The sequence below is a fragment of the Chaetodon auriga genome, chromosome 4 (assembly GCF_051107435.1).
Source record: "Chaetodon auriga isolate fChaAug3 chromosome 4, fChaAug3.hap1, whole genome shotgun sequence".
Taxonomy (NCBI): Eukaryota; Metazoa; Chordata; class Actinopteri; order Chaetodontiformes; family Chaetodontidae; genus Chaetodon; species Chaetodon auriga.
The window spans coordinates 17,993,670-18,010,045 of NC_135077.1; the positions used below are offsets into that span (position 1 = coordinate 17,993,670).

At 40.9% G+C, this 16,376-nt stretch overlaps 1 protein-coding gene across 1 annotated transcript; it reads right to left on the reverse strand.

Moving 5' to 3' along the window:
* Positions 1–955: 955 nt before the first annotated feature.
* On the reverse strand, positions 956–15,719 carry mnd1 (meiotic nuclear divisions 1 homolog (S. cerevisiae)). The gene is made up of 8 exons (XM_076728706.1): positions 15,549–15,719; positions 14,668–14,733; positions 14,153–14,210; positions 11,708–11,856; positions 10,337–10,411; positions 10,118–10,232; positions 5,062–5,106; positions 956–2,188 (listed from the first exon to the last, which is right to left on the reverse strand). Exons 1-8 carry the CDS (start codon positions 15,549–15,551, stop codon positions 2,082–2,084), a joined length of 618 nt encoding a protein of 205 aa, XP_076584821.1. The 5' UTR covers positions 15,552–15,719; the 3' UTR covers positions 956–2,081.
* Between the last annotated feature and the right edge of the window lie 657 nt (positions 15,720–16,376).

Sequence of the window (16,376 nt, forward strand, 5' to 3'; positions counted from 1 at the left end):
CAAGGAAGATAATTGGACTTTTTACCCCAGTATATATATATCTGCCAGTTATAGTTAAGAGCTACACTACAGATAAACATTTGACTTAAAATTATCCCATATTTAAAAAATACAGCTGAATCCCAACTTGATTATGAGAACTATGAGCAACTGAGGAACTGCTCTAAACTACCAAACTGTATATAAAGTAGTTAAAACCAGCTCCATCAGTACAATGCTACTTGTGCGCTGTTTTAACAGTCCAAAAATGTAATTTATAATCAGTCAGTGTCTATTTTTCTACAAAACCAGCACCTTTACTTCTGATACATTCAGTCCATTTTACTGATAACAGTACCTGAGTACAAGACTTTTAAAATTAAATTAGCTAAAATCTGTGTTTATCCTACTTGATGGAACCTTTACATGCAATAAAAGTGATCTATGCATCAGTTTTGTGATGTATAATCTTATGTCCCTCTTTTGGCCTGTACTTTAGGTTAAGTGAAAGTCTAAAGTCAGCATAATTATTGCATCGCTGACGTCTTTGACCATGTTTAACCTAAGACGCTGCAGCTAACAGTAGTCTTTAAGTGAGCGACAGTGAGGTAAAACTATGCACAGCCTTCGAGAAGAGCTTTGACATGCAGCGAGTCAGACTCGTGAATCATTGTTGGGACAGGTTGGGCAGGTACACACATGAACGTACACTCAGGCTACTCTTCTGTGGGTGTGTCAGCTCCAACAAACAAGAGTACAGCTACGAATACAGGCATTTTTTTTCTGGATCAGTGTCACTACAGTGTACTTCTAATTAGGAGCTTTAGGATAGCTGCAATTTATATCCAACATGTAAGAGCACTGTTATTTGTATCTGCACATGGTCTTGTAGAAGATTATCCTCATTAGTGTAAATAACTGAACTTATGGTCTTCGAAGCATTAGGAAGTAAGGACACATATCGTTCACATAAAATCTGCCTCTTAACACTTCCTCTTTAATGGCTTACAGATAATTAGCTGCATTAAGAAAATACAAATAAAAAGCAAGCAATGACTGGACAGGGAGCTAACAGTGTTTACATATTATCAATCAACTGGAAAGAAAGCTAACTGATGAGGAAGACAAGCATGGAAGCACATTTGAAATTTAAATCAACCAAGCCAGACACATTGGCAACTAGGTCAGTGAGTTAATGCAGAACACACAACTACCTGTTTTGCATCTGGTTTGACAGAAAAAGGGAGGAAAATAAGCAGGACAACAGTCATTCTAGACATGTCTTGACAGTGTTCCCTTTTTTTGTTCATACAGAAAGTGAGTGTGCAACTCTGGGGAAGAAAATCCAGTGCTTTTGTGACAGATTTTAAAATATTCCAGTGGCAGTTTCTAAAGAAATGAAAGCACAGACGATAGGAGACCCTGAGTGAGTGCATTCGTATGCTGCACCCAAAGTTTTGGAAGGAATGCAACTGCATAAAATGGCTCGTAAAACTCAGAGGGACATTTTATTTGCAACACGAGAAAAGAGGTCGTGCAAAACGTAAATGTTCTTTAAATATTTACAGCACGTGTAGACATAACATATCCTAAACATATCCTCTGTAATTTAATTCTCCTGTCAGTCCCAGTGCACTTGGTGAATGAAGAACAAGAACAGCCCCACCAAGCAAAAATAAAACCGGGAAAACTTAGGAAAAAAGTGCACCGGCATTTGATTCCAAACCATCTGTTTAAACCATATAAATTAGATCATTGGCTGCACAGATGTGTTAAGTGTTGATTCCTGTCCATCATCAACTTGGGGCTCTCAGTTTTCATGCAAACAGGTGTCCCAAAAGTCAGGCAGCTAGGTTGTGTCACCCCTCGCAGCCACTAATGGTCGGTGCCTCTCTTCTCTGGTTGCATGAAAGCAACCTATCCTCTGATGAAGTACGTCCGCTACTGAGAGCTTACTGAGAGCCATCCTCATTCAAATGCCACCGCAAATGTCAATCCTGGAACATTTGCTTTAACTCTAATACACAGAACATAAGCTGGGACTGCTGAGGCCAGGTATACTGCCTTCAAACTGAAGCTCAAACCTCACTGTTACCATGAACTCAGTCCATGTAGTCAAAGTCATCGGGGATCCCAAAGGCTTTATTAATGCGGCTGTCATCAAAGGCGAACTTCTTCTTTGTCCATGACTTGATGGAGAAAATATTGTCTGAAAACACATCAAAATCTTTGTTTAATGAATCAAAATACACTGACGCACTCGCCCCTCCGGTGTTATTGTGGTATCATGGATAGCACAGTCAGTCTGGGATTATGAGAATATTCTTGGACTTGAGAATAACAGTGGAGTCCAAGGACAAACCATCTGTCTCACTGCTCTCAAGCACTTGTTCGATGCTGCTTTGGCAAAAGTTTAGTTATTGTGGCTGAAGATTGGATTACTACTTCCTGAACACAGAACGTTTCCCACCAGTGACCATTTCCCACACCTGGGCATGATTTGTACAATTAGGGTGAATGTGTTGGGTCATTACGGGCCTTGATGAGGTTGGTGGTTGGATTAGATACCAAATCTGTCAGGTGGAGCTGTGTGAGATTGAATTTTAACAAGTGTCTGGAAATGTTCCTGATTGAGACTTAATTGTGTTTTAATTTTGTTTGTTTATTAATTTTTATTTGCATTTTTGGCACTTTCCCCTCAATCAAGAGGAGGTGGAGTATTTGCAAAACTGACTAATTCATTAGCTTCACATTAGCTCCTCTGCAAATTCTTTGATTCAATTAATAATGCATGATGCACATAATCAGCTCAGTCTATTTCCATTTTACTGCACTCTGTTGACTGCAGTATAAACTGCTATCAAAGCAGATCATTTATAATCATTTAAAGCTTAATGTATGCAGCAGCTTTCCAAAACAAGGTCTCCAAAATGCTTTGCAGGGTAGAAACAGCAAACAGCAGAATCATGAAGGTGTCAGTAATGAAAGCAATAAGAACAACAAAAGAAAAACAAGATGAGACTTCAATGAAGAAATGGGCATCTTCCAATGACAACAAATGTAGCTATGGGTCAGATGGTTTCAGGCTTAAAAGTGATAAGCAAAATTTTAAAATCAACACTAAAACTAACAGGCAGCCAGGTGAAGGTTGGAAGGACAGGTGTAATTTCTGGCACCTGTTTAAATCCTGGCGGCTGCATTTTGGATTAACTGTGCAGACGAGAGAGTTTTTACTGCAGACAGAGAAAAGGGAGATGCAGTCAAGCTGCGATGAACTAAAAGCATAAAGGCCTGTTTTACAGTTTTTGGTGGACAGAAAAGTCTTAATCTTAGAAACACACAGATGGCAGATTAGATCTGGCTGTTCAAAGTGAGGCTGCCGTCAATTAAAACACTGAGGTTTCTGTCGAGTAATAAAATAGAAGCATGAACTCTGCATGTTTGTGATTCATATTTAAAAATGTTTTATTTCAAATAAAACATGTCGTGAATGCGATGATGTGTGATGGTGAACAAATCTTCTCTAATGTCAGAAGACCTTTTTGTGTCATTTTGTTTAATCTGACTGTATGTCATTTACCAATCAGCTTAGAGACACACAAGCAGCCTCCACTTGGCTGTAATCAGAGAGGATAATTCTATTATTATATATCATATAATTCATGTTCTCTATTGCAGTTTACTCTACAATCTAAAACGAGTTCCTATGAACTGAAGGTAAGTAACTTTTACACTTAGGTGACTTAAGAGACAAAGTGAAAGTAAATCAAACAGCTTCCTGTAGACTATCGCCTGTTTTATCGGGTTTAAGTCAATAAACTGTGAATCATGCTGTTAGTAAAGCCCTCCACCTGAGGTGTGACAATATGCTGCTGAAGTGCATTGATTAACTGTGTCAGGGCATGTGTGTGTGTGTGTGTGTGTGTGTGTGTGTGTGTGTCTTTATGTGTGGGTGTGTTTCAGGGCTGCTGGTTAAAGCCACACAACACTGACCGGACTAGACGCTGAAATAACGCCAGCAATAATAGAATGAAGGCGCACAAAGATGCAGGAACTGGACTGGAAAATCTGGTTTTGCTGTGTTGATTTTAGTGTTTGGTCAAAATGCAACAGAGCAACACATTCCTTAAAAACTCCTGATCGAGAGAACCGACAAAACCGTGCTGTTAGTCACAGCAGGATAGCTGAAAGCATCACAGCTTGTAGTAAAACCTGCACTGTGCTTGTCCTACAGCAGCAGTTCTACAGTCCTGTGAGGAAACACGCTGATGCTGATTGCTGGCTCGTGTGTATTTGTTTAGCAGTGTCCACCCCAGAGTGAAGTTCAAGTCCTGGAACAGGCAGATATGACTCACAGCTTCTTAAAATGAATATAATTTTAAGGAAGTAAAGAAAAAATGCGCCAACTAAAACTGACAACTTGACTTTGTTGACCCAGAGAGTGAAAACACCAGCCGGGCCGGCTGGCTGCCATGATCCCCAGAGGTCAGCTGTCTCCAGGGTTACTGTGTAGGTCAACCATTGCACACACTGTGTTAACTGTTGACTCCTGGGAGGTGACATGTCAACACAAAGTGCCCTTACAGCCTGGACTTTGTGAATTTGAGAGCGTTAAAGTGGAGTGAATGGAGTAAGGTCTGCTTTTTGAGCAGGATATTCAGCAGCTTTCTGAGGTAACCGTGCTGTTGACTCCATATTAAGGCAGCGACTAACGATGAGCTGCAAGGATTATTAATCAATCAGCCGATGTATCTGATGGGTTTGTATCTTTGGGTTTTGGACAGTTGGTTGAATAAAACAAACAATGTGAAAACCTCATGTTGTAATCTATAATGCAAATAACGATTAGTTTCAGCCCTGAGTTCAATTCTTATTTCTTCTTTTATCTGAACAAAACCCCCCAAAAATTCAATTTACTATAATGTAAGACAAATAAAACAAGCAAAGTCTCACATCTGAGAAGCATCAAATGTTTGCATTTTGGCTTGAGAAATGACGTAAACATTAATAAATTATTACATTGTTGCCAACAGTCGATCAACTATTTGAGCTTGACTCCAGATAAAAGAGGAGATGACTCACCTGTCCACCTGGAAACAGCGTCTTTTGCTACAGCGTTCGACTTTCCTGCAAAACAAAATATGAGCTTTATGCATTATTTCTGCAACGTGCGCTAAGAGTGAATTATTATTCGCTGCATTATTTACACCAGAGGAAGGACAAGATGACTTGCAATCAATTAAAGTCAGTTTTGCATTATTGCTCAAAACGAGGCAGCAGCCTGTGATTAAAACTCACTGACGCCTGCTGAACAAGCAGCAAAGCCATTTGTAAAGATTACCGGTGACATGATGAGTTACACTTCATTAGACTGTGTATTCATGTTACACATGAGATAAACATCATCATCCACTTTCTGTTGCATATACAAACAGAGTGTGTGTGTGTGTGTGTGTGTGTGTGTGTGTGTGTGTGTTTTGTGACTCAGCAGCAAACAATATTCTTTATGGAGGAAAGTATGGGCAGTGATGTGGTGATTGGACAGCTCCAGCCACACTGTATGAACAGGTGGTGATTTACTACTAAATTACAGTGGACAGTTTGGCCTGCACCCCCCCACCCCCACCCCCCACTCCCCACAGTGCTAGTTCTACAAACCTGAAGCAGAGCTGAACAACATGCTCGAACAGCATGGCTCGTGTTTTAAGTGACATGTTTGGTGACCCAGAAAACTGAATCCTCAAACAACAGCAGGTAACATCGATGCATTTCTATCCACCTGGAATAATCACTTTACCTTTTACCAGTGGACACATATAACCTTTGGTTGCACCCGTATTAACCATCAACAGACACTTATTTGCCAGCTTTGCTGGGGAGCAACATCCTAAGATCAGCTAATATGAGCCATTTTATTGATAATAACACTGTGGAAACAAAAGATATCCACCAAAATAAACAGAAGCTGCAGGTGGGAGGAACATCTGAATTTGGATGCCGAAAGAAACACAGCTGAAGGGTACATGAACGCACCAACATCACATCCACTACCAGTCAGACCAGCAGCGGTGACGGCCCGCTGAGCTTTGACTTGAGGTTTACCTGCTGGAGCTGTAAATGCGTCTAAGTTGGACCCATGTTTAATCAGTTGTCCCTGTCTAGATGTTAAAAGGGCACCCTGAACATGAATAAAACAATATATCTTACTGTTAGCATTGTTACTGCCTAAGAAAGTATCATTTACTCATCTGAGACAATCTTGTCTCATGCTTGTCTTGTCTATGACCCTAAAGAAACATAATCATGAAAAAAGTTCCTTTTGTAAGCAAGTCATGTAAGAATTTAAAATAATTTTAAAATCATGAATAAATCTGTGAGCTTGTCAAGGTTCCCTTCAATATGGCTGTAAATTTATTCTGGTCTGATCTGATGAGACGAGTCGCACTTCCACACCGACCCCGATCGAGTGTTTACGTTTTAGTTTCAGTTGGAATCGTCATGTTTGAGGTTTTAATCCCACCTGTGTGAACACAGCAGCTTATTGTTGGTCCATGGGTGCGGCGACCACAGTCAAACATGCTCAGGGCAAAAGCCGTCTCAAAGAAATCCAATACGCAATCATTTGTACATAAAAACTGGTGGCGTGTGTCTGTTGTCATGAGAGCAGAGGACAAGTAAACAAAGCTTAGCTTACGTTTGAGTCTGAATGACCCTTTGGCACTGACACACTTTTTACAGTAAAGCCCTTATTCACTCACTGAAAGTGTGCTTCTGTTATTGTTGACTCATTTTTATTATTCATATTCCACAAAAACCTTCAAAATAAAAAGGCACTAATGGTTCAAAATGTTCAAATGTGCATTAATAATATTTTTTTTTTTTTACTGCTGGGTAAATTACCCAAAGTGTTGTACTGCAACTGTGGATGTCATTTGCACATCATTTTGTACAATTACCAATAAATTCATGACAGTTTAAGGTGAAACGATGAGTCAAAATGACCCTTTGGAACCAGATAAGGTCAACCCAATACTGCATTGGTGCTATATTGATCTAAACCAGGTCAATTTTGACCCAGTGATGTTCATTTAAAATCATTAAGTAAACTTTTAGACCAATAATTAACACAAACTGAACTCATGAGTTTCCCACGTCTAAATTATTACATATCATAGTATTGGACTATTATTCTTGATGCACAGACATGCAACTAGGATTTCATTGTTTTAGGGTTTTAACTGAATAAAAGTACTTAGTTACATTCCTCCACACAAAACATCTGCTTTAAAGATGCTGTCTGATCCACAGCTGCACGAACAGATCTGAGCCCAGTCTGCAAGTTCAATCCAAGCACCTCAGCAGTAGACATAACATCATGCTAGACACTCTGAGCACAATTCAGCTTTCACTGAGGGGAAACTGCAACAAGCCTCTGTGTGTGTGTGTGTGTGCGTGCGTGTGTGTGTGCGTGTGTGCGGTGTCTTTAAAAGAGAAGGAAGTCCTGCAGGCAAGTGGAGACAGCGATATCGAAAACAAAAGTCAGTGAAAGTGAGAGGAAGCTTCTCCTTCCTTGGGTCTATCCACTGAATCTGCATTATGGGTCATCTTCATCACATTATAGAACGTCCACTGTCCATCACACACACGCACGCACGCACGCACGCACGCACGCACGCACGCACGCACGCACACACACACACACACACACACAGGCAGAACATAGATCAGCCCAAATTACTGCCACAAGACAGAGAGCAACTCCACAGAGTGAACATAAGAGTTCACACAGATGTCAGTTAATAGATAGGATGTTCCTGGATTCCTCGTATATCCCCCGAGAACAAAGATAAACCTCTAATATCTCTGTTTGACTTCCAAACAAGATCAGATGACTATTATGGATTAGCATTTAATGCTTCGGTGCAATCTGCTCGACTGTTTTGTTAAATTTGTCAGTATTTCTAGAGGGAAAAAAACCTTTTCAGTCTCTGTTCAGATAGCTGTAAAAAAAGCTTTCCTGGTGTTTGGATTGGGAATCCAACAGCTGTTACAGAGATTAAAGCTTGGCAATAAGTTTATCACAGCCGCAGCAGAGGCTGAGTTTCTGCTTCATCGTGACGTTATTTCTCAGGGATCCAAATAAAAATGTTGAAGGACTTTTTGGATTTTCGCTTGGCACCGAGCTGAAAGTACAATTCATTATATTTTTTTGTTCTGTCTACCAATCAGAGCAGAGGATATTTAGCTTGCACACTATGTGGCAGCTGCTTGCCGTTCAAGTTCACTTTCCGTTTACACTTCTACACTTCAGGCCAAATTAAGAGCCCTTATGGCTAATTCCATAGGAAATCTGGCCTCTATTATATAGATGGACTGTGTCAAATACTCAATATCCTGAAAATTTATCCTAAACAATAAGTCCAGCTGCCTTTGACACAGTAATTATTTACAGATATCACCTACACGACAGCTTTCATGGACGTGTTTGGCCTTGACTGAATGTAATTTCCTTCATGGTAAGAGTTATCTTACCAGAGCCCCAAAATTTACTTCATTTCAGATACTTTCAAAACACCAAATGTCTCATTTAGATTCAGATTAGTCAGGCAGAGTTATCTGCCTGCATGTGGTTATTAGTGCTCTTGACAATATTGTCACATTGGAGTGGAAAATGCCAGCAGAACTGTGTGCAGACCGGCTGCATGCTTGGAGAAGCACTGGGAGGTGCAGGCAAACAGACCAGATTTTTATGACACCACACATGTGTCCATAAAATAACACACACCCTTTACCACAGGTCAGCTGTAACATGAACAGAAGGCAGGTGAGGATTTTTGTAATACCATTAATAGCTGTGAGCATTGTGAGGAGATGTGCAAGAGCCGGTGAATGAGTCACGGACAGTGCTTTGAAAAGCTTTTAACACCAAACCCTTCGGGCTGAGATCAGAGGTTACGAGACTCATTTAGACCACAATTAAAACTGACGAGCAAGTCTTGAGATCTGAGCAGAGACACCTCGGCTTCAGCAGGGAGGTTCACACTGTTTGTTGATCAAGCTGACCTAAGAGTGCATCTTAAACGCACGTTGAGTGACCACTTGTCATCAATCTTCACTTCCTTGTTCACACTTTCGTTTGACTGTGAGAAACTGCAACCCTGCTGCTACAGGCAAAATATGTTTGATCTTCACAGTACAATTCGAGATGCGGACCCCCGTGACAAGCGCCTCAAAGTAATGTTTTGTGGCACAGGCACACAGACTGTATCCCACTGTCTTTGGGTGGACTGTTGTTCTATAAACACACTGTAAAGCTGATGTGGCAGTCCTTCAATGCAGCCAGGCCAGACTTTGCATTCATACATCTGCACCGCATGTGAACGCAGTCACGTGTTCCTGCTCACCACTGATTCTGGATAAATCTCTTTAATGTATCTGGATGCATTCACACCTTATTTTGAGCTGTCTGAACATCCAAGATAGCGTTCAGTGAAATGTGAGAGGAGGGAAATTGAGGGTGTAAAGTATGTTTTTCCATGTCCTGTTTGGGGTTTTTTTTTAGCACAGTGAGTGGGTGATTTTGACTGGTGGCCAAGTTCATCGCAGAACTGGTGATTTGGATGTTTCTCCTGATATCATTTCCATCACTGTGCCCATCTCTGCACTGAATGTGTGATGTGCTGAGCAGCTAAAACACAGGTGAGAACGTTCATCTAATATCTGACAATTTGTGGGAGGCTGCAGTGAAATAATTCAGCTCCCAATGCACCATTTTTGATCATCTGGTGTGAAACCAGACCACCACCTCAAATGGTTTGTTTCTTGGACGTTGCCCAGCTCCCGGCACCATCTGCCTTGATGAGCCTCCTGATGTTGGAGTCCATCTTATTCTCTGGTGAGTCAAATTAACTTTTTAGAACAAAAATCACTCAGACAGTGGCTAACTACAAGCTCACTGCATGAAATACATGTAAGAGAACACATGAATTAGTTGTACTTGCTGTTTGACTACACTGTCAATGACATGACATATGAGACACACTCAGACCAGCATTTTACAGGAGGCTCGATTCGTCTGATCAGTGATCGTAGGTGACCTGATTGAAGCTAAGATGTGTCACGTCGCACTCGTACTCACTCATCTCCTCGATGACTTCCGGGTCACACTCCCTGTATTTCTCCAACTCGGCCTGCAGATGAGCTCGCTCCTCTCTGAGAGCCTTCAGCTCCTTCAGCAGGGAGCTCCTCTCATTCTGCACAAACAGAGATCATATGGGAGATTTTCAAGTCTTAACAGAAAAAAAAGAAGAAGAAGAAAAGATTTTTCTGAACAAGGTGCATCTGAAAATATTCTTACTGTATCTTGACGTCCCACTTTGGCTTTTTCCACTGATTTTTCGAGAGATTCTTTCCGCTGCTTTGCTTCAGATTTCTTGAGAGTAAAGGAGTTTAACATTTAGTTTATGTGACACCAAACTGCCACCAAGGAAAAGAGATTCTCCTGTATTCTGCCATAAAGTCGTTTAGTGAAAGATAAGACTTTATTGATCCCACGCTGAGGAAATGTACGAGGTACAGTAACAGAATAAAAAGGAGAGGCAGGAAAAGAACAAAGAACAAACAGGCAATAAAGAAGATTTTAAAAAGTTAGTGAGACCAACTAAAATCAGCACTGGTCACTTTGCCTTTGCAGCTTTTCACTGGTTTGCATTCACTCTTAAAATCTTGGCAGTAAAGGGTGATGTTTACTAGCATGAATCGCTCATTACAGTGCTGTAAACTGTGCGGCTAAAGCTGCCCTACAACTGATTTGGCTGAAAGAAAAGAAGCGGCGTTGAAATTTGTTTATAAATCCCAACTTTTTCCATTCATACTCTACACAGCCGACAGTCGAAACGTCAAGCACGTGAATATACACTGCTGTGTTAGATAGATGACGCGATTTTAACCGTCCCGTTCCACATCAGGACTCTACAGTAAATCTAAACTGCTGTGGCATCTCATCCATGCCCGCACTACTGTAGTGCTTACAGTACAGTCACACGTCATTATTCTGTGACAGATTGCTGCTCTACAGCATCAAACTTCTGTCCCAGAAATCTGGTGGCCAACATTCTCCATGGAGTCACCTCCCTCACACCATCTGTCCGCCACGCAACAGGAGAGGGAAGTGGGACACAACAGGCAGCGAGACGTTCAAAGACGAGCGGCAGCGACAGTTTCTGTGACAACAAATCTCGCACAAAAGCCACCAAATGTAACATGAGAGATTCTCGGTTTGAAGTTATAAATACTGCCCTTTTCTTGTTCCTGTTTATTTTGAATATTAAGAATAAGAAGATGAAAAAAAAAAGTTAACTCAGAGGAACTTGCCCGTAATCTGCAGCTCGTTTGCATTTTCTTCCCATTCTTCGTTTTGTTTTCTATTTCTGAAAGTGTTTCTGTGCTGTGCTTATTATTAACAGGATGACTTCATTTGCTGTGAGCTACAGTGAGCAACGTCTTCTAACAGGAAACACAACATCCTTTGACTAAAATCTGTTTAAATTCATCTTCTCCTTTCATAAAATATATTTTGTTTGTGGAAACCTCTGCCGGGATACTGTCCATCACAGCCTCTATGATGTATAGAGCAAGTTGTTCTGCATTCATCTTACTTTGTTTTGTAAAATCTGCAGCTTTTGAGACGTAAACTAACCGTTTCCAGACTTAAGCTGAATTCCCTCACCTGTTTCTGCAGCTCCTCCAGTTTGTGCTTGCGAGCATGCAGGGCCTTGCTGGGAAAGGCCCAGTAGTAGTTGGATGTGCCCACTCTTTCACAGTCCACCATGTTGTCATCCACCAGGCTCTGCAGCACATCCTTCACCGACATGGGAGCTGTAAGCAGCACAGAGAAGAGAGCACAGCTTCCATGTTAAAAAGGTCCACAATCCTCCATGTTCAGTCATTCCTTTGCCTTCCCAGCAGAGTTGATAATACAACCCTGACCCCAAAAAAAGTGTGTAAAAGATAGTAAAGATGGTAAAGATGTAAAAGATTGATGCAGCAACACATTACAAACAAGTTGGGACAGGAGCAACTAAAGACTAGAAAAGATGTGGAATGCTCCAAAAACACCTGTTTGGATCATTCCACAGGTAAACAGGTTGATTGGTAACAGGTGATAGTGTCATGATTGGGTATGAAAGGGGCATCCTGGAAAGGCTCAGTCGATCGCAAGCGAGGACGGAGCGAGGTTCAGATTGAACATAAACAGTTAATGTGGAAATGACTGCATTCTGTTTTTATTTACGTTTTACACAGCATCCAAGCTTTTTAGGAATCAGGGTTGTTTTCATGTTCTGCTGCTTTGATTTGTGAACAACTCGTTTATGTTCGGTGTGTCACTGTTACAAGCTTCGAAGCCTTCAGGCAGTATCGTCTGATGTTAGATATAATAATTCACTCCACTGAGGGTTTAAAAAACACAAGTCAGCAGCAGCTCTCATTTTTACTGCTGGCAAGGCTTAACACTCAAATGTTCACAAAACTAAACCCACACATCAGCAGCCTATCTGGCCCCTTTATACTTATCTGAGAGAACAGTGCATGAGAGGATGTACGAGAGCAGGAGTTCCATCTTGACGAGTGTCAGCGGTGAAATGTGATACTCCCACACGTTAGCTCAGCCGGTCCACTGTGAAACTGAGAGAGCTTATCTGCTATGTTAAGAGCTGAGCTGCGCTGAGTCCTGAGAGGATGTCGAACAGCAGCAAAAATAAAAACGAAAATGGGTCGGAAATGGAAAATACTAGGAGGGATCAACCAAACTGTGTATGTGCATGAGTTCAGAACTGTCTTTTCCAGTCCTTCGTCTCCCATTCAAATACCTTTTTGCCTTTTTCAACAACAATGCCTTTTAAGGGCCACCAGTATGTTATTACCACTCTTTTTTCAATCTAGTTGAGATCACTCTTTTGGCCCCTTTTCTCACATTTCCTCCCCTTTTACAGGAACACATGCCCACAATACAGATCTCTTGTTGCCCCCTTCCCCCATCACCCAGTCACTACATCTTGCCCAAGTAAGGGGGTCAAAAACATGTGCTTTCAATCACGGCAGCACGATCCGGTTTCTCCAGATTAATGTCCACTTTAAGACAAAAATCCCTCCTCGCTTCATCCAAACATCAGCCTCACAGGGTGCAGCACTTAAAAATCCACTTTTTTTAAATACATTTCCCCTTCAGTGTTTACAGTGTCAGGCTCCATGTTGACACTGAGGGAATATGTTTTATTTAAGAACCAAAAGCTTTCAACAGCTCTCTGTGCTGTGAGATTACTGCCGCTGATAGACCCCGATCTAAATACGGCTAAATTGGCATCAGCTAGTTCTGGTAGTCATGGTGATCCTGCAAGCCTGTCACCACAGCGTTTTCAAGAATGCATGAGGGTGCAGCGCCTGTCGACACTGACTGCATGGTCTGAAATAAACTGATGGTTATTTCCTTAAAATACCTTTGTTTGTATTCATGCATGTTTTATCTCACTGATTACTCTTCAAGCATCTAAACCAAAGCATGGTTCTTGTATCTTTGAATATTTGCCTGTCTTTGTCTGACATTCAGTGAGTTGACAGTTGTTAGATTACACCAAGAGTAATGCAACAATAGCTCTGACTAAAGCTGCAATGATCAGCCGAGTAATCAATTGAGAGAAGCAAATCTTTTTCAGCTGTTTTGATAATCGATTCAGTCATTTTTGGAGCAAAAGTGTCAAATATTTGCTGGTTCCAGCTTCTTAAATGTCAGGATTTGCTGCTTTCCTTTGTCATTTATGATCAGTCTAGTAAAGATTTGGACTGTTGGCTGGACAAAAGAAACAATTTGAAGATGCCACTGTGGGGCTCTGGGAAATTGTGACAAGCATTTTTCAGGATTTTTGACACAATACAGACTAAATGATTGGGTGTGAAAATAATTGGCAGATTAATCAATAATAAACTAATCGTCTGCTGAGTAAAAGTGTTGACTTTAATTTACTTAGTTAGAAACCAGTAGAGGAAACACACAAAAGAGAGACTGTATATATTTTGCTAAACAGGCAGCCAACCTGAACACTTTAGAAAATGACAATAAAAATAAAAAATCATTATTAATAACACTCGTTTGCTAAACCTGTTGATCATTACTCACTTATGCCCTTTGTCTTCGGGGCGATCTTCTCGATGTCTTTCAGCTGAAACACATCTTTCTACAAAGAGGATGAGAAAACACATTCAAGGAAATAGAAAACAGCACTATTTATCATCTGTCTCAGTACATTTTGGCTGCACTATGTTTGGGCTTTCTAGAAACGGATATATTTAAGAATTTATATTCATCATTGTTTTAAAATACACAGTAACAAGTCCAGGTATTTTTATTCATTGTCTACCTATTTTAAGTAGCCTAAACATGTTTCATTTTCTGTACTATTAATTTCCTGATTCTATTTGCAGTGATCTCATTTTAACATGGTTAATCTGACTTTGCAGTTTGGTTGTGAAAAGTATTTGTGTGTATGACTATCAATGACAGAGAAACCCACAAAGTGGTGCATTTCTTCTAAGATCATCCTGCTCTGTGTTGCAGGTTTTTAAAATTAGGACACCACCACCTTTATGCTTTTTTACATGAGCTGGGAGGCCTTGTGTTGTATTGATACTCACCGTTTCAAAGAAAATCTCCATCATGCGAGTTCTCTTCTCCTCCAAACTTAGTCCTTTCTTCTTTGACTGTAACAGACGTAACATAAGGCCTGGATCATCCCAGTAACAGCAGCTAATATGCTTCCATATTAGACAGCAATACAATGATATGTAAGTGGCAGTAAACACTGTACGAGGGCTTGGTCACATTTCCATGCAAAGTCTTGCTTGTACTTAGCACACAATAAACTAATGGACATAAAACATGGAAATGTAACACTATATGTCCCCCATTTGCAGCAATGTGAACTATGCATGTTTAATAGGCTGTCACTGCTGCCTGTGGTGGCTCTTTATTACCACGGAGTCTACATGGGTACTGTTGTTGTAATACCGCCTCCGGCCGCTACGCGCAGCACTGAGCTACTCCCACCTCCGCGAGGAAGAAATTACCTACGACCAACTTTAACTAATGAAAATTACCCAAACTCTGTTGGAGTTTGTCGAGTTTTTAGTATTTTTATTCCACCTGACAGTCAACAGAGAAGCCCACCTTTCCTCTAACGTTAATATGTCACTGTATTTATTCGTCCTCCGGTAAGGAACACGGTGTGCGCTGATGACATGAACTGGTGGTCACTAGTATAACACAGGAGAGATATAACTGGTCACAGTCTGAATTAAGTCGAACATTGGTCCTCTAACGCTGAAATAGTTAGCACTGCTAAGTGTGTAACTCTAAAGACCTTTTGTATGAACTATAGCGAGGTGACGTTACTGCCGTTTGGTAGCTAACGATAAAGCAGAAGTTAACGTTAGCTTGGAGCTAGCTCGATAATGCTAGCCTGATCGACGCGTCTCCGAAGCAAATCAGCTGCAGATAAAGATGAACACCTGCTTACCATTTTGTTGTGTTGGCTGGTCCAGTAACCCCCACTAACGTTAATGTGTCAGGGACTTGCGTTTTGTGGTGTTATGCAGCGTTGTTATGTTTGTAATCCAAACAAGCAAGCTATTCTGAATTTCCCGCGGAAGGCTGAAGTCCTGCTGCTTTCAATGCTCCTCCGTAACTCCCCCCTCTCTGTCCCGTGCTAAGTGACGCTATGGGGGATGTCTTAAATTGAACACACGGTTAATGTTGATTATATAAATGTAACTCATTTAATAAAATCCGGTGTATGTAGGTTATTTGTGCTGCAACACAATAATGAGTTCTATAATAAATTCATTTTAAAACAATGGCTCATCGTTCTAACATCCTGATAATCACTGAGACACTTATAGCTTTATGTTTTGATAATGTTATGGGACATTGTTGAACCTAGCATATCGCCGCAAAACTCACATTTACCACCCGTAGGTATCTGTATTAGCTACAATTTTGCGCCATTCGTGTTTGTTCGCAGCATTTTTGATTATTTCCGACCGCAAGGGAAGGCAGCATTGAAGTTGTTTGACTTCAACTTGTGATTTTCTGGCGCCCCCTGCTGTCTAAAGCAACGCACTCTTCAAGTGAAGACTGGTGAAGACCGGGCAACTGTTTTGTCAAACACGTTAAATTCTGGAGGTCTGTTGTGCTACTAGGTGACATTTAAATGAAAAGGACATCAGTTACAATGTGCTGTGCAGACTTGCAGTTTTTTGTTATCTCCAATCATGTTGAAAACATTGATTAATCACCACTGTAGGGAGAAATACTATACATGTGATCCTTAACAGACTCGTAGAAT

Coding starts and splice junctions, on each gene's coding strand:
- mnd1 (XM_076728706.1), bottom strand. Junction 5,107..10,117: donor GGAAGTCATCGAGGAGATGA/GTGAGTACGAGT, acceptor TTTGTTTTGCAG/GAAAGTCGAACGCTGTAGCA. Junction 2,189..5,061: donor CGCTGTTTCCAGGTGGACAG/GTGAGTCATCTC, acceptor ATGTGTTTTCAG/ACAATATTTTCTCCATCAAG.